Here is a 21695-nt window from a genome sequence, read left to right as displayed (position 1 = left end):
TAGGGGTTTAGCTGAAACTAGTCAAAGCATTATGGATCTTTTGGCAAACTATGAAAGTTTCAGTGATCAGATGGTTAATTTGGGAAAGTCAGCTATATTTTTCGGTCAAAACATGCCTCAACATATGAGATTGAAAATTGCAGAAATCCTCAATATCAACTACATCAGAGCCTAAGATAAGTTCCTCGGGCTCCCTTCAATTGTTCAGCGTTCCAAAAAAAAAAGACATTTAGAACAATTAACGATAAAGTTTGCAAGAAGGTGCAAAGCTGGAAACGAAGTTTGCTTTCCTCATGTGGTAAGTAGGTTCTGATCAAAGAAGTGTGTGTGAAGCTATACTTATATACACTCTATCATGTTTCGACTACTTGACACTCTACTAAATGAAATTCACAACATTCTCTCCCAATTTCGGTGGGGACAGCAAGGAATGTAAAATGGCATGGATCAAATGGAATACCATGACAAGAGCCAAGAAGAAAGGGAGATTAGGGATAAAGAACCTACGAGCTCAAAATTTGGCCTTACTAAGTAAACAATGTTGGTGAATCGCTAAACAATTTGATTCTATTCTAACCCAGATGCTCAGAGGCAAGTATTTCTACCATAATAACATTATGAATACTTAGATAGGCAACATACCTTCTTAGGACTGGAGAAGTATTCTGGAAGGTCGTAAAGTAATTGAGAAAGAACTGGTATGGAAAGTTAGTTCAGGTAAAAATATTCGAATCTTTTAGGATCCATAGCTCTTGCCACCGCACCCTTCAATATTCATGTGTCTGTAGTCCCAAATCTTCTAACACAGTTTGTGTTTTATGTTAAGGACACATTGAATGCTGACCGAAGTTGGAACCATGCCTTAATAACAGAAGCTTTTCTAACTGACATTAGCTCCCGCATCTTGTCAATTGAACCAACAGATGAAAAAGATAGTATTATACAGGTTTGTAACAAATCTAGTAGTTATGAGGTAGCCTTGGACTACAAGATAGCTTATCCTTTTTACCATGCTCCAATTTCTCAAGTGCCCACAATACATGCATCAACACCGAATTTGGAAAAAGTTGAGAGATGAAAATACCTCGTAAAATAAAAAATTCTCTAAAAGTGCTTGCAATTGCTCGACTCCCACTTCCTAGAGACGTTGAGCATGTGGCCAAGATGCTCCTCTGATAAAGAATCAATCCTCCATAACTTGCTCCATAACTTGCTTTGATGCCCACTCTCAGCTGCGATTTGGACCAATAGAAGTATCGGCGTCCAGATTTGGAGACATGATTCAAGTTCCTTCTTCAAATGATGGGAGAGAGCTTTTTCCACTTTAGTGGCAGATATAGAAGGAAGGAGAAAACTTTCATTAATAGCTATCCTCCGTTGGAATGGTTGGAAAGCAAAACACCATTTTATCTTTGAGAAAAATGGTCTTGCATCAACTGTGGTGGCTGACTCTGTGAAGCTAGCTCAACAACTTCAGGGTGTTTCAACCAAATGAATAGAATTGAGCTCTGAATGTTATTTTTCTATCTTAATTTTCTTATTCTTTGCCTTTTTAGTGACTTTTGGGAGACTCCCATTTCTCATTCTAATCCTTAGTTCAATGACATTTGTTATTACTCTTATAATTAATGAATAATAGTTATCTTTGGAAAAAAAAAAAAGGTTGCCCAGGTGTAAATTATTTTTAATAGATATTAGATTTAGACAATTTAAGTTGGCTTGTATAATAATTAATAAGCTAGTTTTCATTTGTTACTATCCTAAATTGATTTTTTTAACTTCTCAAATACTTCCATTTTCTCACCCACGTCACCGCGGTCACTTACAAAACATAACAATCCCTTTACAAATGGAAGTACGGGACACTTCTATATAGGTGCCCTTTTATATATTCACAAAAGCCTTTGCAGCCTTCTAGTGTTCAACCCAACACTCGTCCTGCAGTACACGATTGAACAGTGAAAAAGGTCATTTTATGTAAACAGAATTTTATTGAGTGAATACCTCACCCGGTCCCTAACAATTATTCCGAAAGGATAACGAGACCCCAGAAAAAAAAAAAACACCCAACCCGGCCCCTGATATTTTTTTAGGACTAATTAGCCCCTGTTAAAAAAAAAACATTGACTTTTTTGGCACAAGGACTAATCTGTCCCATGTAAAGCTTAGGGACCGAGTTGGTATTTTTTTTTGTCAAGGGCCTCATTGTCTTTTGACGTAATTGTCAGAGGCTGTTTTGGGTTTTTCTCAATTTTTTATTTATGTAAAAACTAATTTTCGTTCTCTAATGGACTTAACAAAGAACAGAGAAAATAAAGTTTAATAGAATGATTTTACATAATAGTATCCTTAATCTCTATAAGAAGACACTATAATTCTTATTATAAGTAGACAATAGAGTACCTCACAAGAGTATGGCAGATAAGTAGCATCTCCTTCCAAGAGCTTTCAGATTAGTTGATTCCCAGCCACGACCTTCTTTGTAACATTCAATCTGCCATCAAGATTAAATCTGTTAGAAAATAATGGTAAATTGAAGAGAAAAGAAATGTTGTATGAATTTAATGTAGAAATTGCATACCGTATCTAAAACTTCATTACTTTCACTCAAACCACCGATGGCAAAAATTGAATTTCCAATTACTACAGTTGCAAAATATCCCCTGGAAGTGTTCATGGGTTCGCTCATTATCCATGAACCAGTGCGAGGATCAAATATCTCAACTGTTGAGATCATCTGTTCTCCATTATATCCTCCAATTGCATATCTGTTTAGAACATTGTATCTAATTATTTAGCAAAATAAAAGTATTCTTCTAAAGCTTATTCTAGCTTAAAAAATGCTAATCTATAGTAAGAATCCACGAGTTAAAAGAGTAGTGATATATTTTATGAATTCAATTTGTCTATTACATTAGCAAAAATAACTTTTCACACCTACTACTTGAGTGGTCATTTGAAAGAAGGATTTGATACCGATGATGGTGCATCACATTTAAACTCATTTCATTGATCTAACCATGACTGTATCCTTACATTTTCACTTTATATCAATCTTACTTAGACCCAAACCCTCTTCCTATGGCTTGCTCTTTGAAACAATATATTGTTATCAAAATTAAAAAGCAAAAAAAAAAAGTCATAAAAACAATATTCAATAGATCCTTTGACTTGTCTCAACAACTACGTTGGTTTCCCTCCCAAAGATGGCTAGAGCATCCTTTATCAGAATGATATTAGTCTACTAAGCACAAAAAGGGGCGGGCATAAAGTTCCTTACTTTTTCTGTAGGTATATGAACTTTTCTTCTAGCTCAATTAAGCATTCTAATATTATTAAATGGCCTTTGTTCCTCCTAAGTGCTATTACTGTTTGAATGTCCGATCCTGTTAGCCACTAACAGCAGCCAAGAAACACATGGGATATTAACTTACAGCTGTTCATTTAGGACAGATAAAGAATGGCAGCCTCTCATTGTTGACATGTTTTGAAGTCTAGCCCATGAATTCCCGCGAGGGTCATATCTCTCCACTGACCTGAAAGAAAGAAGAGTTCAGAGAATCATTAGCTAGGACAATGGGGAAAACCAAAATGAAAGGAATCATAAAGCTAAATCTCTTTAAGGACAATTTCTAATCTTATGATTCATTTTTTTTGCTTTAAAATATTATATCCTATCCTATTTAAATTAAACACCCTAGCCAGGCCATAGTAGAGTCAAATGTTAGAATAAAATTAATCTTTTTGCTTTCAGGGGATATAGGATGTATTATCAGATAAAAACACAAACTAATCAGTCTGCTAAGTAATCGAATCGAGTATAACAATTTAACCATGTGCTACAAAATATGAAGACAAAACTATTGTTGGAATTTATATACAGACGAACTTTACCATAATGAACGGAAACCACTGGATCAGGATGGAACAATCAAAGCTCAATGGTTCTTTGTTCTAAAATTATTCAAGATATGAAGGAGTTCGAAAAAGAGTTGGGATAAAAACAAAATACACTTTTCAAATAAAAATAAAATAGTAGTCAAAGAATATTTTAGGCATCAACAAATCAAAATGATGAATACTTTTGAAATTTATGGGAGGGTTCCAAGTTTCATTTCATTATCAATTCAATTCAACAATCATAAAGCTGGTGATCACAACCGTGTGAACCAAAATTAAATATCGTATCATTTTCATAGTTGCACTGTCAACACAACACAACACAACTGGTTTTGGTTTTAGTGCTGGAGAAAATTCTAAGATCAGAGTGGAACGTAGCATACTGGTGGCACTAGCAATTAGATAACAATCAATTATTGAAAGCAATTCAATAGATTTTTACCTCAAATAATTATCTCCATCAAATCCACCTACAACATATATGACGCCATTAATTTCTGCTGCAGCTGGAGTAAATCTCTGAAAGAAATTAAATGTTAATCAACAAGAATATTAGTTGAGATATCCATCCTTTGGTACAGATTGTCATAATGAAGCATAAAGTGTGCATCATCCAAGAGCATGGGAATTACAAAACAGAATCAGAAGTTCAGTATGCTTGCAATAAGTTGGACATAATTACACAATTACCTTGAGTCTTGACATATAAAAACATCTAAACAAGCACGAGTACTAAAGATTAATAAAACTGAATTACTAAGTACTACAGAGGGAAAAGAAATTACTTTCATCATCATTGACCTTGTAGGTATCCACTTTCCAATGTTTGGGTCAAATAATTCAACCTCAGAAAAGCATTGTACACCATTTCCACCACCTATAGCGAAAATCTTGCCATTCAATGAAATTCCAGCAAGACTTCCTTTCTTTTGATTTATGGAAGGACGAGTGAACCATTGATTTTCCACTAGGTTGTATGATTCAACTTTCAAAAATGACACTCAGATGTTAGTCAATATAAACAAGGTATCAAATCCTCTCAAAGAAGAAGAGAGACTGGAAAAGTCTTTGCAAAAGAAGGTAAATAGAAAGAATGAATGGAGCTAATACCTGTGTCACACCACAAATTATCTTGTAAGCCACCAATTACATAAACTTCACCACTTAACTTCACAGTAGAGTTATATGATCGAATCGAACTCATTGGACAAAGGGTCTCCAACAAATCATTAGTTGGACAGTAGCAATCCAAAGTTGACACGCATGTTAACCCATCGAAACCTCCCATTATTAAAATTGATTCCTTATAACTAGATTTAGATCGCATTACAAGATCCTCTTTAGGAAATGTGACACAATCTGATGTCTTAAATTGCTGCTTCAAGCTCACTATCTCTCTTCTTGATTCAACCTGAACTTTTAGATGTGTTACTAATCTGAACAAAAATATCAAAATAAAAAAAAAAAGGAAAAAAACAGCAACATGTGACATCACCCAATCCCCGTCCACCCCTCTTCTTCGATGAAGAACTTTAAAATCTATTCCATGATATTAATGAAAGAACTCACTGATGCAGAATTAGGCAAGAGATTTCAATCTGAATAACAAGAAGATCCATACCAGCTCTTTCTCCAAGGAACAGATTTGCAGCTCCTGTTTGAACTGCTTTAACCGCAATTCATTGACTTCTTGTTGTATCTTAAAAGTCAACAATACACAAAATGATATTAAATTAGTTTGGTTATGACACGATGATTTTAAAATTTAATAGAAGAAAAGGAATCCCAATGACAAAAAGTTACCTTGTCAAAAATAAAACGAAGATCAGGTGATTTGGCATTCAAATGCAACTCTGCTTCAGGAAAGCAAGAATTTTCTATCTCAGACTTGTATGACCAAGAAGTATTACCCTCTGAAGCACTGCTCTGCAAGCAAGGAGTGGACATACTCTCACATGGTGTGGACTGAGGCAAACACCGATCAGCTGAAACAGATAAGTATAGGTCTTCCATATGCTGCTTCAAGTATTCAAATTGTTCATCACATTGGGTAGACTCATCAATAAATTCCTCTGAAGTGTTGCTCCCTCCATTCAAACTAGATCCAATACATGGCGAATCCCATGCATTATTCATCTGATCTTCAGTAGGCAGATTCAACATGGTTTGCTCCAATGCTCCCTTGTGGTCTATTTCATCCACAGACTCATTGTGACCATTCAAACCATGAGTAGTTTCCAAGGAGGTCTGTCCAGTTTGAGTATGTTTCAAATCACTGGTAGGATGGACATCATTTCTTAAAAGAGATGAGTAAGAGCGGCCATCATATTCCAAATTAGTGACTGAATTAGACAACGGAACAATCTGTCCGGTCTGAGAATTTTTCAAATCACCGGTTGGATGAACATCATTTCTTAAAAGAGACGAGTAAGAGCGGCCATCATATGCTGAACTAGACGAAGGAAGCTTTGGTATACTTCTCGGGATTATACTCTGTGCAGCTATTGGTGTAGATGCCGAAAAAAGGGATATTAGCTTCTTAGTTTGAACTTGATCCAGTTCAAACCAAAACAACTTTGGAAGGTAATAGTTGTCCTCGATAACCGGACTAAACTGAACTTCCGACAAGGGCTGGAACTGCATTCTAGTCTTGAACTTTACCTTAAATTATACAAACAAAAAGAGGGTGAAAAAAAAAAGTAAATCCTAAACTGAGTAGCCAAACTGATAGAACAATAAAAACATCATGCTCTAACCTGGGCTGCATATGGAGTGCAATCCGAGCTACCCTCAGTCCAGCCATAAGGATTAATATTCAATCTTCCACTACTTGCAGCTTCAAATATACCATGTAGCATCCTATCACTATAGTTGAATAGAAACAGAGGCAAACCAGGACCAATATTCTTCACATATGATATATGTCCAGATGGCAAGCCTGTTTCCAAGAATTAAAAATTTTAAGTTCTCACAGTAAATACATTTCATTTGTGCCTGCTAACTAAGTTGATTGAAAACTGCAAGTATATCAAAATGAAAAAGGAATATATTATTTATACTTTGTTTAAAGTGCTTAATGCAGTCACTCGTTGTACCAAAAGTCCAAAAACAAAAATGTGTACACAAATAATAATAATAATAATAATAATAATAATAATTAGTTAAAAAAACTATTTTAGAAAAAGAAAGCAAAAAAGTTGTGATTTTTTCAATGCATTCAATAAATTAAAAAAGAACTTAAAAAAAAGTTTAACATTTAATTAACGTTTTCTATCATAAATTTTTGGTTTATAGTATATGCTTGACGAACCAAAATCCTTGAAATAAGGTGAAACTAACCAAATAACTGCATTTGAAAGCACTGGTTCATTGTATTATGCTTGCATCCGAAGATAACTCCCCCTAATTCAGACTTCCTCAGATTTCTTGCAGTTACGCTGCAATTTACCGATGAAGAAGATGATGAAGGTACTCGTGACCTTTCGCTCAATACATGAGTCTCTGTTCTCCTTCCCGCACCCATCTATTACCAAAATCACAAGTCTCAGTTATGCAGTAGAAATCGCCACATTCTGTACTACGAAACTAACCAAGAAATACTAATATAGATTACATGCATTTAAGATTTGATATTTAATTAATGATCTAAACATCATCTAATATAAAATTTAGTTGACTTATTTATTGTCTTAATTAAAATAATAATAATAATAAAAATAAAAGATCATACCAGAACAATGATTAAAAATATCAAGAGTTAAAGAACTTCAAATATTAAATACCAAACGATGAAACTGTAAATCGATTAACAGTAAATTAGTAATAAAATAAACTAAAATAAAATAAAATAGAAGTGGGTTGAGTCTCCTGGACTAACTCTGTATATATTTGAAACCTAAATAACACTACGGAACTGCATTCACGAGTAAGAGCATTTTGATCATTTTTGCCATCGTGAAAAAAGAAAAAATGAAGGAAGGAGAAAAAGGAAACCTTTGAGGCGGTGAATGTGTTTAATCGGCAAAGAGTAGCATAAGATGAACAAAAGAAGGAGGTTGAAAAAGTGGAGAAAGGAGAAGAAATGGAATATAGATCACGTGAGGGGGAGAGTAATCAAAGAGGCACAAGAAAGTCTGGTCTCTTGTCTTCTCTTGGAACTCAAATAGAAATTATATTCCTGAAGCTGCGAGAGAGAGAGAGAGAAGCAGAGTGGGAGAAGGTGTCACTTCATTTGCCTGGTATAGCGGGGCAGTAGTGTACTTGGCATGCACCCATGCATACTATTTGTATGTATGTATGTATGCATGTATATGGTTGTACTACAATCCATATTTCATAATGAATGCATGAAGTGGGACCCATTCGCTAACACTCTGTTTTTTTCTTTTTTGGTGGAAGTTTTTGGTTGGAGACTTCCCCGGATCAAATGAATACAGTTTTTGGTCTGAAAAGAACAAATAGAAACTGGGCTTTTTGTTTGTTTTGCTTCACCTTGCCCAATATCCCACAAATTTATTTGGCACCTGGGCTTCAGATATTCCATTCGTCAACACACTATTATTTGATTTTATTCAGCCCTGAGTCACATCTGAGTCAGCTCATCTCAATCGCACAGAGGAAATTCCGAAAACAAGGAAAATAAAAACGCACCACATTCATTATCACAAAATATAACAAAAAAGTGTTTGCCACTTGGCACCTGAATCCAATCTCCTGTATGGACACAAATGCTTCACGTAGAACAATTAGAGCCCCCTCCAAACTTACGTACCAATATGTTCATAACAATTTAAATTTATTGTGACCACAAAAACACCTCATCTTTATTCAGCAACAAAATTTTATGGTTACGGGTATTTTTCATTTTCCCCCCCAAGATTTTCTATGATAAGTGAGAACGTTGAACAAGAACATTCAGCTAATGGTTACAAAAGCTAATCGAAGTATCATAGTTGGAGTTAGTTGAAGTGAAAACCTGAGGTCACCAAGGAGATGAAGCCAAACACCCAGGCTTCTTCCTTCGCCACTACTAAACCGCCGCACGTGACCTCCTTTCGCCGCTCACGTGCTCCCGTTCAACGAAACGACGCCGTGCGGACCGTGAAATGCCATCGTATCAACTTGTCCCTTCGCCACTCCAAGACCATAACCATAACTGCAGCCGCGAAGCCCGAGAATGACGGCGTAGCTGAAAACTCGGTCGGTCCGACCCGGCGAGTCGTGTTGGCGGCGCCATTTCTTGCCGCCGGCGCGTCGTTTATGTTCTCGTCAGCAACGAGGGCGGATGATAAGGCTGTGACAGCGCCATCTCCTGTTTCGGCGCCTCCGCCTGCAGAATTGACGGCGGCGAAGGTTGAGGAACCGAAGAAGAAGCAGAAAGAGGAGGAGGCGATAACGTCGAGGATTTACGACGCGACGGCGATCGGGGAACCGTTGGCAATAGGGAAGGACAAGGGGAAAGTGTGGGAGAAGCTGATGAACGCGCGCGTGGTGTATTTGGGGGAAGCGGAGCAGGTTCCGGTTCGCGACGACAAGGAATTGGAGCTCGAGATCGTTAAGAATTTGCAAAAGCGGTGCCTAGAGAATGAGAAGCGTTTGTCTTTGGCTCTTGAAGCTTTCCCTTCGAATCTTCAGGAACCGCTCAATCAGTTCATGGATAACAAGTATGCATTTCAAATTTTTGCTGAATGAATATAGCTTTTGGGTTCATATCAGATAACTGTTGAATTGAGAGTGTAGAACTGTAGATGAATGTTGGTTAACGATTATGAAATTGTAAATTGAAGGAAATTGATCATTAGACATTAGTCACTGCGAGCTTGAACAAGAATCTTCAAGTTGAAGTGAATAAGAATTAACAAGTTTCTGTGTCACTTGAGCCATGAAAATGACTAAGCTTGTTACTGTCCTATTTTTTTTTTTTGGTGACTGTTTTTTTTGGTGACTTAGTTACTGTCCTATTTAACTTTTGTTCTGCGGATTGCCAAATTTAGAATTTAATAATCAACTAGGAAAATAGATCTTGTTATTTCACACACACACACATGGCGAGCAATTCCTTATGTTAAATTTTAATCTGCCCTCCGTTTACTAATTTAATTACTATTTTACTGTTAATCTCTGTTTGTCTCTTAAGAGTAATTCTTTCAATTCCAGTGTTACTTATATTAAACTTTTGCTACAGGATAGATGGAGAAACCTTAAAGTCTTATACAATGCATTGGCCGCCTGAAAGATGGCAGGAGTATGAACCTCTTCTTAATTACTGTCGTGAAAATGGAATCCGCCTTGTTGCTTGCGGCACCCCACTATCGGTATGCTTAGAGTTTTCATTCACAAACTTATGCAGATATGTCGATTGTGTATTAACCTATGGAATTTCTGGCGGAGTATTGTGCTTAACTAACTCACAATATAAGCTAATGGTGTGCACAATAATGAGTAGCCCCCAGGGACTTAATTGCATTGTGACAAGAATAGCCTAGTCTGAATATCAATCCGAAATAATTTTTTTTTTTTTAAAAAAGGGCAAACACTGAATAGAATTGAATTTATCATCCTCAAATGTCTCAAAAATAAGCAGAATGTTTAATAAAACATGCTTTTTCCCTAATTGGTAAGATGGCCTGTTAAAAGAACAGAGGAAAACCCAAGAGAACTTTAGGAACACCAAAAGAACCTTGTATTGAAAGCTTAACTGACCTAAGGTGTTGATTGTTATGTTTAACCAAATCCACTCTTTAATTAGATAAATCAAGTTGATAATTATGATGACCATTCACTCATCTACAGATCTTAAGGACTGTACAAGCAGAAGGAATTCGTGGACTTTCAAAAGCTGATCGTAAAGTATATGCACCTCCAGCTGGTTCAGGCTTCATATCAGGCTTCACTTCTATCTCACGTAAATCATCAGTTGATAGTATTCTAAATCCATCAGTTCCTTTTGGTCCAAGCTCATATCTTTCTGCACAAGCTAGAGTTGTAGAGGAGTATAATATGTCCCAGATCATCTTACAAAATGTGCTTGATGGAGGAGCATCGGGCATGTTAGTAGTTGTGACTGGTGCAAGCCATGTAACATATGGTTCTAGAGGAACTGGAGTGCCAGCAAGAATTTCAGGAAAAATACAAAAGAAAAACCAAGTTGTAATATTGCTTGACCCTGAAAGACAGTTCATTCGTGGAGAGGGAGAAGTTCCTGTTGCTGATTTTTTGTGGTATTCTGCTGCCAGACCCTGTAATAGAAATTGCTTTGACCGTGCTGAGATTGCTCGGGTTATGAATGCTGCTGGGCGCAGACGAGATGCCCTCCCACAGGTTAGCTAACCATTAAAGTTCAATATCCCACAGATTGCTATGTTTCTCATATCAATTCCTTTTGGAGGTTTTAGTTGTATTCAGTATAGCTTTGGTATTCCACAATCGTTTACAGTATATATTCTTGCCAGCTGACACAAATTGTGCACCTCAACAACCTATCAGTGTCAGGTTGTGTCCTTCAAAAATGTACCATTTCATAGTATCATGTCATGTCCCAGATCTTCCTTTTCCTTTAAACTCTTATTCCTTTATGGCTTTATCAGTTCAGGTTTAATGCAAAACACAATACATGATAATGGAGTTGAAAACTTTGGGATGGGGTAAATTGTGATCATGAAGTCCTTAGTCTGGGATTCTGATAATTTTTTAAAATCAAGTTCTCTTAGTTTGTAATTTATCATTCATGCATCCGAGAGTATAGGAGGTCTAATTAGCAATTGTTTGCATTTGATGATTTCGTAGTGAATGTCTTTTCTGATTCTTTTTATCTATGTTATCATCCTTTAGACGGTAGTGTATGACAATGCTCATTGTAAGTTGTAACATCATCATACAAAGGTATATTTTCCTTCCGGTTTCAGGATCTACAAAAGGGAATTGATCTTGGTTTGGTATCACCAGAGGTATTGCAGAACTTCTTTGACATAGAGAAGTATCCCTTAATTTCAGAACTCACTCACCGTTTCCAGGTAAGTCTATATATGAAAATAAACTCTTCTCTTTAACCATTTGAATGTTTCATATTTTTCTTCCTTTCATATTCATACCTCCTCATCAGGCTCTTCTTGGTGCAGGGTTTCCGGGAAAGATTGTTGGCAGACCCCAAATTCTTGCATAGATTAGCCATAGAAGAAGCTATATCGATAACAACTACTCTAATAGCACAGTATGAAAAGCGGAAAGAAAATTTTTTCCAGGAACTAGACTATGTTATCACAGACACTGTCAGAGGATCAATTGTTGATTTTTTTACAGTGTGGCTTCCTGCACCAACTCTGTCATTCCTTTCATATGCTGATGAGGCAAATGCACCTGAAAACATTAATTCACTAATAGGTCTTCTGGGCTCCATCCCAGACAATGCATTTCAAAAGAATCCAGCAGGGACAAACTGGAATCTCAATCATAGAATTGCATCAGTTGTATTTGGTGGTTTAAAACTTGCCGGTGTTGGATTTATTTCAAGCATAGGTGCTGTGGCTTCATCAAACTCTCTATATGCAATTCGTAAATTACTTAATCCGGCTGTCGTTACTCAACAACAGATTGTGAGGTCACCAATACTCAAAACAGCGGTTGTTTATTCATTATTTCTTGGAATCTCGTCAAATCTCCGATACCAGGTACATAGATAACCTGCCTTTTGCATTCAACTCCTTTGTTGTAGCTTGTAAATAATGTGTAACAGAGCGTTAAAGTAAGATTTGACCTAACTTCTGTGGGAAATAGATCTATATTATCATGATGGTTTGTCTTTCTATAGTTGCTGTCATGAATTGAATTTTTTGCAATATACAATTATTGGAGCAAGCAAAACATACTTGGAAGTTGGATTTACATCGTCATTTGAAAGCAGGGAGACATCAAATGTGTCATTGTTAATTACAATCTTTTTTGGATTATTGTAACACTTTGATGTTAAAATTGTGAAAGATATGTTCAATTTCAATAATAACTACTTTGTCTTGTCTATTTTTCTCTTTTTCACCTATTCTTCAGGATACTACTGGATAATTATTTAAGGACTTTTTCTTTCTGAAAATTATGAGTATATATTTATTTATTTGGTGTTATTGTACTATGAATTTGCATCCAGCTAAGGTCTGCAACTACCCTTCTTTATTAATACTGAACTATTTTTTGTGCAGGTAATTGCTGGGTTAGTGGAGCATCGCCTTTCTGAACAGTTTGCATCCCAAACCTTGTTTGTAAATATGGTATCGTTTGTCGCACGGACAGTCAATTCTTATTGGGGAACCCAGGTCAGATCAACTTTTCTTGTTTTGCTTTCCATATTCTTTCGTCACTTGCACATTTCTCATTGCATACTATTGCACATATATTGTTTATTTTTACACATTTATTATTATTATTATTATTTGTGGTAAACTTTATCTACCTATCAACTTGATTATCTGAGTAGAATATTTCAACTTTGGTTTTCCCATATATTCCTGCAGCAATGGATTGACATTGCCCGCGCTACTGGTCTGCAAGTTAGAAAGACAGAGTTACCTACATCAGATCCTCCAAATAATGCAGCAATTGTTTGCAGCGAAACAGAAGAAGCCAGCATTGATGAGATAAAAGAATAAATGAGATTCAATCTCCTTTCGTGATATATTCATAATTCTCATTTTTGTATTATTATTCTTAAAATTCTTGTATAATAGGCTCAAAAGTATAGGGTTTTTCGCTTTCATGATCTCTCTCTCTCGAACCTGTTGACAGTTCCTTTAACGGCTCAGTTGTACACATTTTGATAGGATCCCATTTTGGTGAATATAATTTTGATGTAAGTAATAAATGCAGGGCTGTTTCAAGATGAGACCAACAATACATGACTGTAACTACTTTATGGTTAGGCAATCACTCTTTTGTAAGACCTTTTAAACGGGTTGCGGGGTTAAAGAAAAGTTGAGGAGCACTTATACTGGAGTATAATGAAGTGATGAACCAACCTTTGGATTTGCAGCAACTATATTGGTAAGATTTTAAAGTTAACACTAGATCTCGTGCTCAATGCGTGGATATCATGGGATATGTTATGTACACATCTGGAACCCATTTAGATTGAGTATATCTCATCTAATGATAGATAGACTGCAAGTTAGCATGATTTTCCTACACAAAATATGTAGATATAATTTATTTCTTTATATGTTTGGCACACAAAGGGACATTGAGGTCTACATTTTTTCCCCTTAATTTTTGGGTGAAGTGAAGCAACAAAACCTAGTTATCTAAAACCAACTAGTGCTGGATTCTTCCAGGCATTGGGAATAAATGTATGCTTTACTAATATTGAAATTACTGAGCATGTATTGGGAATGGAACCTATTTATTACAAGTGATTGAATGTATCTATTTCTTTTGTTTCTTTCTTTCCACTTCTTTTTTTATATAATTTCTTTTGCTCAAGTACAAGTAATACATCAACTTTCAGTTTTTTCTTGACCCTGCTCCTCTTTCATCCTTTGAACCAGCATCTCTTTGACCTTGAACAAGGCATGCTCAAGGTTTTCCAGCTGCATATTGTCATGATAGATGAGTATATCTTAAGATGCTTGGTTATACACTTATGCTTCTAACAGTGATAACCTAAAAACAAGCATTTCATATGCAGTTCCATACCTCTTGTATGGCAAATCTGTTATGCGTGAACAATCCACTGTACAGATCAAAACTACATTTCATGGTGGTCTCCTTCTGCAAGAAAAATTTGATATGTTACATTTAGCGATTGTTGTACCATAGCTAGTTGATAAAATGAACAATATATATGAATTATGAATGACTACCAGTTGAACAAGTGTCTCAAAGCCCTTAGTGTCAATAGGTGTGGACCTTATATCCATTTCTCCCAATGTCCTGATTAGTGAGGATTGAAGAATCAGCAGAATTTTACATTTTTGTGAGCGCATATATATATATATATATATATATATATATATATATATATATATATATATATATTGTGATTAGATATATGTCGAATACCATGTACCTGCCTATTGTGTGTGTGATAAATTGGCTCCTAGCAGCTGCTTTATCATGTTCCTCACAGGACATTTCTACCATCCTGCAACCCTGTGTAATACATACAATGTACATGCGAAAATAATAATTGACCTTGCTTGAATTCATCACCAGGTTTGGGTCATCATCATTCGATTTTTTAACTTTTATCTCATAACTAATCCTAGGAGTATGTAAAGAACATGTTACTTTTCCTTAAGCTTTGTCTTTCTTTCTTGAATTACATTGATTTGTTCACTTTAGAATGTAACTAACTATGGATTAACGTACCTCAGTTTCAAAAATTTGGAGGAAACGAGAGCATTTGGCTTCATCTTGAATTCGAACTTTGTCATACATGAAAGTGAGATCTTTCCACCCATCCTTCCCACTGATTGGTCCAAACATTGGGTGCGTGCACAGTATGTCTAACTCCCCTGGCAACGTCTTTCCAACACAAACAAAAACAAATGGAGAAACTGATGAAACTAAGGTAACCATCCTCCAAATGAAACAAGTAAGAACCCAAGTTATGTAATGAATATAGGGTTACTGCAATTTCTCCTAAATTAGTAAATAATAGTAAGTCAGAAACACTTTTTTTTTTTATAATGACAACGCCCATAAATTAAATGGCATTTTACAACTGCTTACTCGGAGTAGAAGGTTTCTAGGATGTTCTTTGACCGAAAGGACATCAACAAAGAGCGTTGGTCGCTTCAGACAGGTGAGTGGCATTGACCTCATAACTTCCGCTAGCGATAAGATCGATGTGCATAACAGTATTACATCGTTCTCAGCATCAAGGAATGCACTCATATCGCTGCAAAATATATATATATGAAATTGATGTGCATCTATGTATCTACATACTATACTATATGACTTATTGTGTATGTGTGCATGCATGTAATTATTAATTACCTGAAAAAATGGATACCCATTTGGAGGCAGAGATGGGAGTAATCTGATCGAGAAGTTGCCGTTATAGTGTGGCCTTGTTTTATAATTGTCTTTGCAAGAAACTGTCCGAAGGTGCCGAAACCCACTATGCCTATTTTCATGTTTTGGGAATGGGAAGATGACATGGTTTAGTGAAAGTGTGGATAATGTCCCAAAGAAGTGAAGAACAATGGTGTGTTATTACTATCACACAAGTATCAACCACTCCTACTTGTGGCGGCTATTCGTTATGGTGATCTAGGGTGAATTGGCCCTTTATATAGTTAATTGAAAAGGTTAAAAAGAAAAAAAGTACTACCACCTAACCCATCTCACCCTTAGTTTTTCATCAAGCTTAAATTGTTAACTAAAAGGCAAGTCTTTTTTCTTTTTTCTTTTTTTTTTTTAATGTTGCTTTGTATTGAAAAAATTGCAATGATTCATCAATTCACCTCAAAATTATAGTGCATCCATTGGAAGTTAAGCATGAGCACAAAAATATTGTTTTGGGATAATTATAAATCTATTGGTAGTCCTACTAGGAGATCTCCTCCATGGAATAAATGCTTTTTATGTTCCAAATAAATGTCAACCACACAATATTGTAAAATCAAACAGAAGGTACAATAAAAATTGAATTTATGATTACAACCTTTCGTAGAATATGATTCTGTTGTTCCATAAGAGAGAATAGAATTTCTCGTCTTAGCAGGGTGGAAGGATTAAATAAAAAAAAGTCAAGAACAAGAAGTTGATAGTTTTGTAAAATTCAAGGAATAATGGGAACAAAAAGAAACATCCAATAGAGCAAAGCAAGGGAAAAATGAAAATAAAGGTTAGAAAGGAGCAGAAATATAATACAAATGTGAAATTTTTTTTTTCCAGTGTGCAAAAATAATAAAATAATAAAATAAATTAATGATAACGAAAAACTTGTGATTCAATCTTTCTTCTCAAGTCCTCTAATATAGTCATTAACAAACTAAAAGAAAGGCATAAAGAAAGGACAAGTAAACTGCTACCTATAACTTCTTCAGTGTTTTTTCTCAAATGGAATGTCTAACTTCTTTTTCTAACAACCATCTTGGTTGTGTAATTGTCCTATTATGGAGCTCCTGCACAGTAGCCAGCTACCGGTAGTTGCTGATTTTTTTTCTATTTTCTTCTGTTTTCTATTTGAAACTTTATGAGTGACCAATTTGGCAACATGGATTAACCATATCATGAATTTAATTTTTCCATTGATTTAAACGCAATGTTGCATCTAACTACCTTACTTTAATGGAAGTCCATTATTAATTGATTAGCATACAGAAAAAATATCACTGTTTAAAAATTATTTACCAAATTGTAATTCTTTTGAAACATAATAAGAAACTGTCTTTTTTTTTTTCTCTCTCAATGGGATGGGATTCGAAGAGAGACTTTGAGATAAAGAACATCTTGGCTAATACTAGATCCGACTGCTTGTTACATATTATGTTTTCGGCCTCGTTATACGCTCAAATTTTTTTTGGCAACTAAATTAGTTTAAACTTAACAAAAATCAGTTTAGTAAAAGTGTGTAAACACGCTCCAATTCTTAGTGTCTTTGTGCGTTTCCTTTTTTTCGCGTTCTTTCTTCTTCTTCGCATTTCGTCTTTTTCTCTGTATACAGTTGTTGCGTTTTTTTTCTTTTCCTCTTTATCTTTTTGGTATTTTTGCAGCATTATATATATTTTCTTTTTCTTTATTTAATTTTTTTCTTTCTCTTTTTTTGTTTTGTTTTTATTCTTGTTAAGAGGGTGAAAAAGAAGAATTATGAGAATGTGAGATAAGAAAAGAAGAAGATGATAACGAAGAAGAAAAAAAGGATGAGTAGTTTTGACTTATGCAAAATTTATTGAAAAATAACACCGAAATGTCTTAATAATAATACCGAAACTTCTTAATTTTGACACTGAAATTTAATTACAAAAATACAACTTCTTTAATGCTGCAATTTTTTTTTATGATGATGATGATGATGATGATGATGAGTTTTGAATTATTACTCTTACTTTTTTTTATGAGTATTGTTTCTCATATTAGACTTGAATAAACATGTATTACAATCTTATTTAATTGAATGAATGTAAAAAGTAAATTACATACTAGAAGATCACAAGATAACACCATTTAAATGAACATGTTTATACTATATTACAATTTTATTTAATTGAATGAATGTAACTTCACACTTATTAGAATGAATTCTTGTTAAAAACAAAAACTACCAAAATTTTTAATTTGTACACCAAAATATTGCTACAAAAATAAAAAATTTCTTAATTTTGACATCAAAATTTTACTACAAACATAGAAATGTCTTCTTAATGTCTTCTTATGCTTCAATGAGAATTTCTTTTCTTTCTCTACTTACTTACTAAGATAATGAGAAGGAATATTCCAAATTGATGTTCTAATCTTGTTAAGTAATCATGATGATCAAGATAACAAAGAATAAGATGAGGAGAGGAAGAGTTGTTGTTTTGAATTGTTGTTCTTTTTTTCTTTTATAGGAGTATTGCTTCTCATGTTAGATTTGAATGAATATGTATTACAATCTTATTTAATTGAATGAATGTAAAAAGTAAATTGCATACTAACAGATCACAAGATAACACCGAAATTATTTGAATAAATATGTTTGTGCTATATTAGAATCTTATTTAGTTGAATGAATGTAAGTTTACATTTATTGGATTGAATTCCTGCCAAAAATAAAAAAATTGAAATTTCTTAATTTGACACCGAAATATTGCTACAAAAACATAGAAATATTTTTCTTAATGCTACATTTTTGCTTCTTCTTTTTTTCTATTGCTCTTACTTCTTTTAAGAGCATTGTTTTTCAACTAGACTTGAATGCTCGCTTATTGGATTGAAATCTTATATGTGCAAAAATTGAAAGAGAATGAAGGAGAAAAAGAAACACTGCAATTTACGTATAAGAAAAAATGATATTGACAACGATAACGATGATGATGATGATGGAGGAGGAGAAAAAGGAAGGAAGAAAATAAATTCAAATAAGAAAGAAAGGAGGAGGAGGAGGTGGTGCTGGTGATGACAACGATGATAATGAAAGAGAAATATGAGAAAAAAGGAGGAGAATAAGAAGATACAGCAGCAGTGATGACGATAACGATGATGATGATGATGATGGGGGAAGAGGAGGATGAGAAGGAGAAAAGGAAAAGAGGAAAATAATTCAAATGAGAAAAGAAGGAGGAGAAAGAGGAGGCGAAGGAGGTGGTGGTAGTGATGACGATGACATTGGCGATAACGAAAGAGAAAGATGAGAAAAAAGGAAAAAAATAAGAAGATGCAATAGCAGCAACGATGTACAAGAAGAAGAAGCGCATGAATAAAAAATACATTATAACAATTTAGTTAAAATTTGTTAAATAAATGACTTGAATGTAGAACTTTTTTTGTTATATTTTTTTAAATATATTATTTTTTAATTAATATATATAATTTAAAGCATTCATTAAATATTATTTTTATGTTTATTTAATTTTTATTTTATATTAACTCTTTCTTAAATTAACTATTGTTTTATTATACAAAATTATTAAAATAAATATTAAATTTTATTAAACACTTATAAATTAAAAAGGATAACAATTGGATAATATATTTTAAAAAGGTAACAATTTAACAAATAATTTTTAAAATAGTGACACTTCACTAAAATAGCCATTTAAATAACATCATCTGTTCTTTTTGAATCTCAAGGTTATGAAAATTGAATTTGCCATTGAATCAATAAGATTAGAAGTTCAAAAATTTAAAATTTTAATTGATATTGAACCAAATGTATAAAATATATTTAGAAAAATTAAATTTTTTTTATTTTTATTATTTAAAATTAGTTAATAGGTAAAAAATTAGACTGATTTCATTCGGCTTACCCATTTTTGACTGATTATTAATTTATAGACAACTGAATTTAATCTTAAATTGTTGGTGATTCTCCAACTCAAGTTAGACCCACAGTTTAAAATAAAAGAAAAAAAGAGAAGTAGTTATAACCCACGTAAAAGAAAAAAAAGAGAGAGAGTGAGTCTCTCATTTTTAAATAGAAAGAAAGAAAAGAAAAGAAACAAAGAAAGAGGAGAGGATGAGCGATGGGAAGAGAAGAAGACAAAGGCAAAAAAGGCATTGCATTTTGATCTCATTAAACTGGTAAGCTTGTTCCATTTCTTATGAAATTTTAGTATGTTGTTTCTGTTGTAGAGATAAATATTAGAATATAACTTGCTAGTTGTATTGTGTTATTTTTTGTCTGGTTTGAGATATCCACTTTGTAGAGAATTTATGTTGATTTCATCAATTTTAACGATATAATTTATTGATTGTTGAGATCCCCTAGTGCTACTAGGAAGACTGATTCTGTACCCATTATTTTGATAGTAAAAGTTTTTATTGGATTAGATTTCGTGAATTTTTCGTCCCTCTTTTGGGAGTTTTTTCATGATAAAAAATTCCGGTGTCTATATTTTTAATTTCTGCCATTGAATTTGTTGTTTGGAGTATCTTTGGTGTTGCCTATTTAATTGTATAGGTTGTGAAAAAAATTATTTTTAGTACTTTCGCTATCAGACAGGTTCTTGTCTGAACTTCATTTTTTTCCAACATAGTGGTGTCCAAAGTTTTGGTTGTTTATTTTTATGCTGATTAAATGAAAAAAATATTTAAATTGAATTCTAAAAATTACTCAATTTGAAAGACCCTTATGGAAGATATATTGTATAGCAAGAACTTGTATGATCCTATAATGGGGATTAAATCTAAAGGTACCAAATTCGATGTTGAATGAAAGAAGATGAATTGAAAAAGCAGTTGCTTTGATTAGGTAATAGCTCGATCTTAGTATGTATCCACATGTTGACACTGAAACTAATACCGAGAAGATGTGAAAGAAATTGAAGGAGTTATATAGGAGGAAGAATGTGCAAAATAAAACATTCTTGATTAGGAAGGTGGTCAATATGAAATATATTAAAGGTAAATCAATGTTAGAGCACTTGAGAATATTTCAAGAGAATGTGAACCAATTGACAAATAATGACATCACTTTAAATGATGAGGTGCAAGCCTTGTTATTGCTGAGTTCTTTCCTTGATAGTTGGGAAGTTCTGGTTGTAATACTGACTAATTCAGCTTCGAAAGAAAAATTGACGTTTGCAATGGTTAAAGAGAGCATGTTGAATGAAGAAGTCGGAACAAGAGAATGAAGTTTGATCAATACCTCCTCCCAGTTAGAAGCACTTATTTTAAAGTTACGGGAAAGAAGACAAAGTAGAAAATTTCACAGTTCTGACAGGTTAAAGAGTCTAAACAAATCAAAAAGAAAGTACAAGTCAAGAAAGGAGTTCATTTATCACCATTGTGACAAGTCGAGGCATATCAAGAGGTATTGTAGGTTCTTGAAAAGAGATCCATTAAGGAAAAAAACGAAGATAAAGGTAAAGATAGTGATAAAGAAACTACTGTGATTGTTTATAAAGATGTTCTTATCACATATGATGAAACTATATTAATCTTGTTTGTGATGATTCCCTTTGGATTATAAATTCTGATATCTCATGTTATGTTACTCTGAGGCATAAATTTTTCACTTCTTGTACTACTTTGTTGAATCAAAAATTGATTTGGTATCTTATGAAGATAAACATAATTAACTATTTCTTATTATAATTAACCATTATGATGAGAATTGTAGGAATCAATTAAGGATGAATAAATCAAGTAAGCTTGAAGTA

The 21695-nt window shown here is 33.9% G+C and overlaps 3 protein-coding genes across 4 annotated transcripts; 1 reads left to right on the top strand and 2 right to left on the bottom strand.

Moving 5' to 3' along the window:
• Positions 1 to 1699: 1699 nt before the first annotated feature.
• LOC112715312 (uncharacterized) lies at positions 1700 to 8108 on the bottom strand. 2 transcript variants are annotated; one of them, XM_025767069.3, is made up of 12 exons: positions 7894 to 8108; positions 7240 to 7423; positions 6657 to 6838; positions 5704 to 6561; positions 5522 to 5599; positions 5011 to 5311; positions 4686 to 4885; positions 4343 to 4419; positions 3435 to 3536; positions 2582 to 2768; positions 2404 to 2494; positions 1700 to 1938 (listed from the first exon to the last, which is right to left on the bottom strand). In XM_025767069.3, the coding sequence occupies exons 2-11, from the start codon at positions 7421 to 7423 to the stop codon at positions 2405 to 2407; spliced, it is 2259 nt and encodes a 752-aa protein (XP_025622854.1). In that variant the 5' UTR covers positions 7894 to 8108; the 3' UTR covers positions 1700 to 1938; position 2404. The 2 variants fall into 2 exon arrangements, with proteins under 2 accessions (XP_025622854.1, XP_025622855.1); XM_025767070.3 differs by having other exon boundaries at positions 7778 to 7919.
• A 438-nt stretch (positions 8109 to 8546) lies between these two features.
• On the top strand, positions 8547 to 14327 carry LOC112715310 (protein RETICULATA-RELATED 5, chloroplastic). The gene is made up of 7 exons (XM_025767065.3): positions 8547 to 9563; positions 10085 to 10214; positions 10693 to 11220; positions 11805 to 11912; positions 12018 to 12566; positions 13092 to 13205; positions 13404 to 14327. The coding sequence occupies exons 1-7, from the start codon at positions 8893 to 8895 to the stop codon at positions 13536 to 13538; spliced, it is 2235 nt and encodes a 744-aa protein (XP_025622850.1). The 5' UTR covers positions 8547 to 8892; the 3' UTR covers positions 13539 to 14327.
• LOC112715311 (arogenate dehydrogenase 1, chloroplastic) lies at positions 14054 to 16980 on the bottom strand. The gene is made up of 7 exons (XM_025767067.3): positions 15886 to 16980; positions 15616 to 15784; positions 15253 to 15408; positions 14951 to 15033; positions 14745 to 14814; positions 14578 to 14652; positions 14054 to 14471 (listed from the first exon to the last, which is right to left on the bottom strand). Exons 1-7 carry the CDS (start codon positions 16047 to 16049, stop codon positions 14379 to 14381), a joined length of 810 nt encoding a protein of 269 aa, XP_025622852.1. The 5' UTR covers positions 16050 to 16980; the 3' UTR covers positions 14054 to 14378.
• Positions 16981 to 21695: the final 4715 nt, after the last annotated feature.

This window comes from Arachis hypogaea, chromosome 10 (assembly GCF_003086295.3).
Source record: "Arachis hypogaea cultivar Tifrunner chromosome 10, arahy.Tifrunner.gnm2.J5K5, whole genome shotgun sequence".
NCBI lineage: Eukaryota > Viridiplantae > Streptophyta > Magnoliopsida > Fabales > Fabaceae > Arachis > Arachis hypogaea.
Note: the sequence above shows the minus strand (reverse complement) of the source record. Positions and strands in the feature narration are given on the sequence as shown.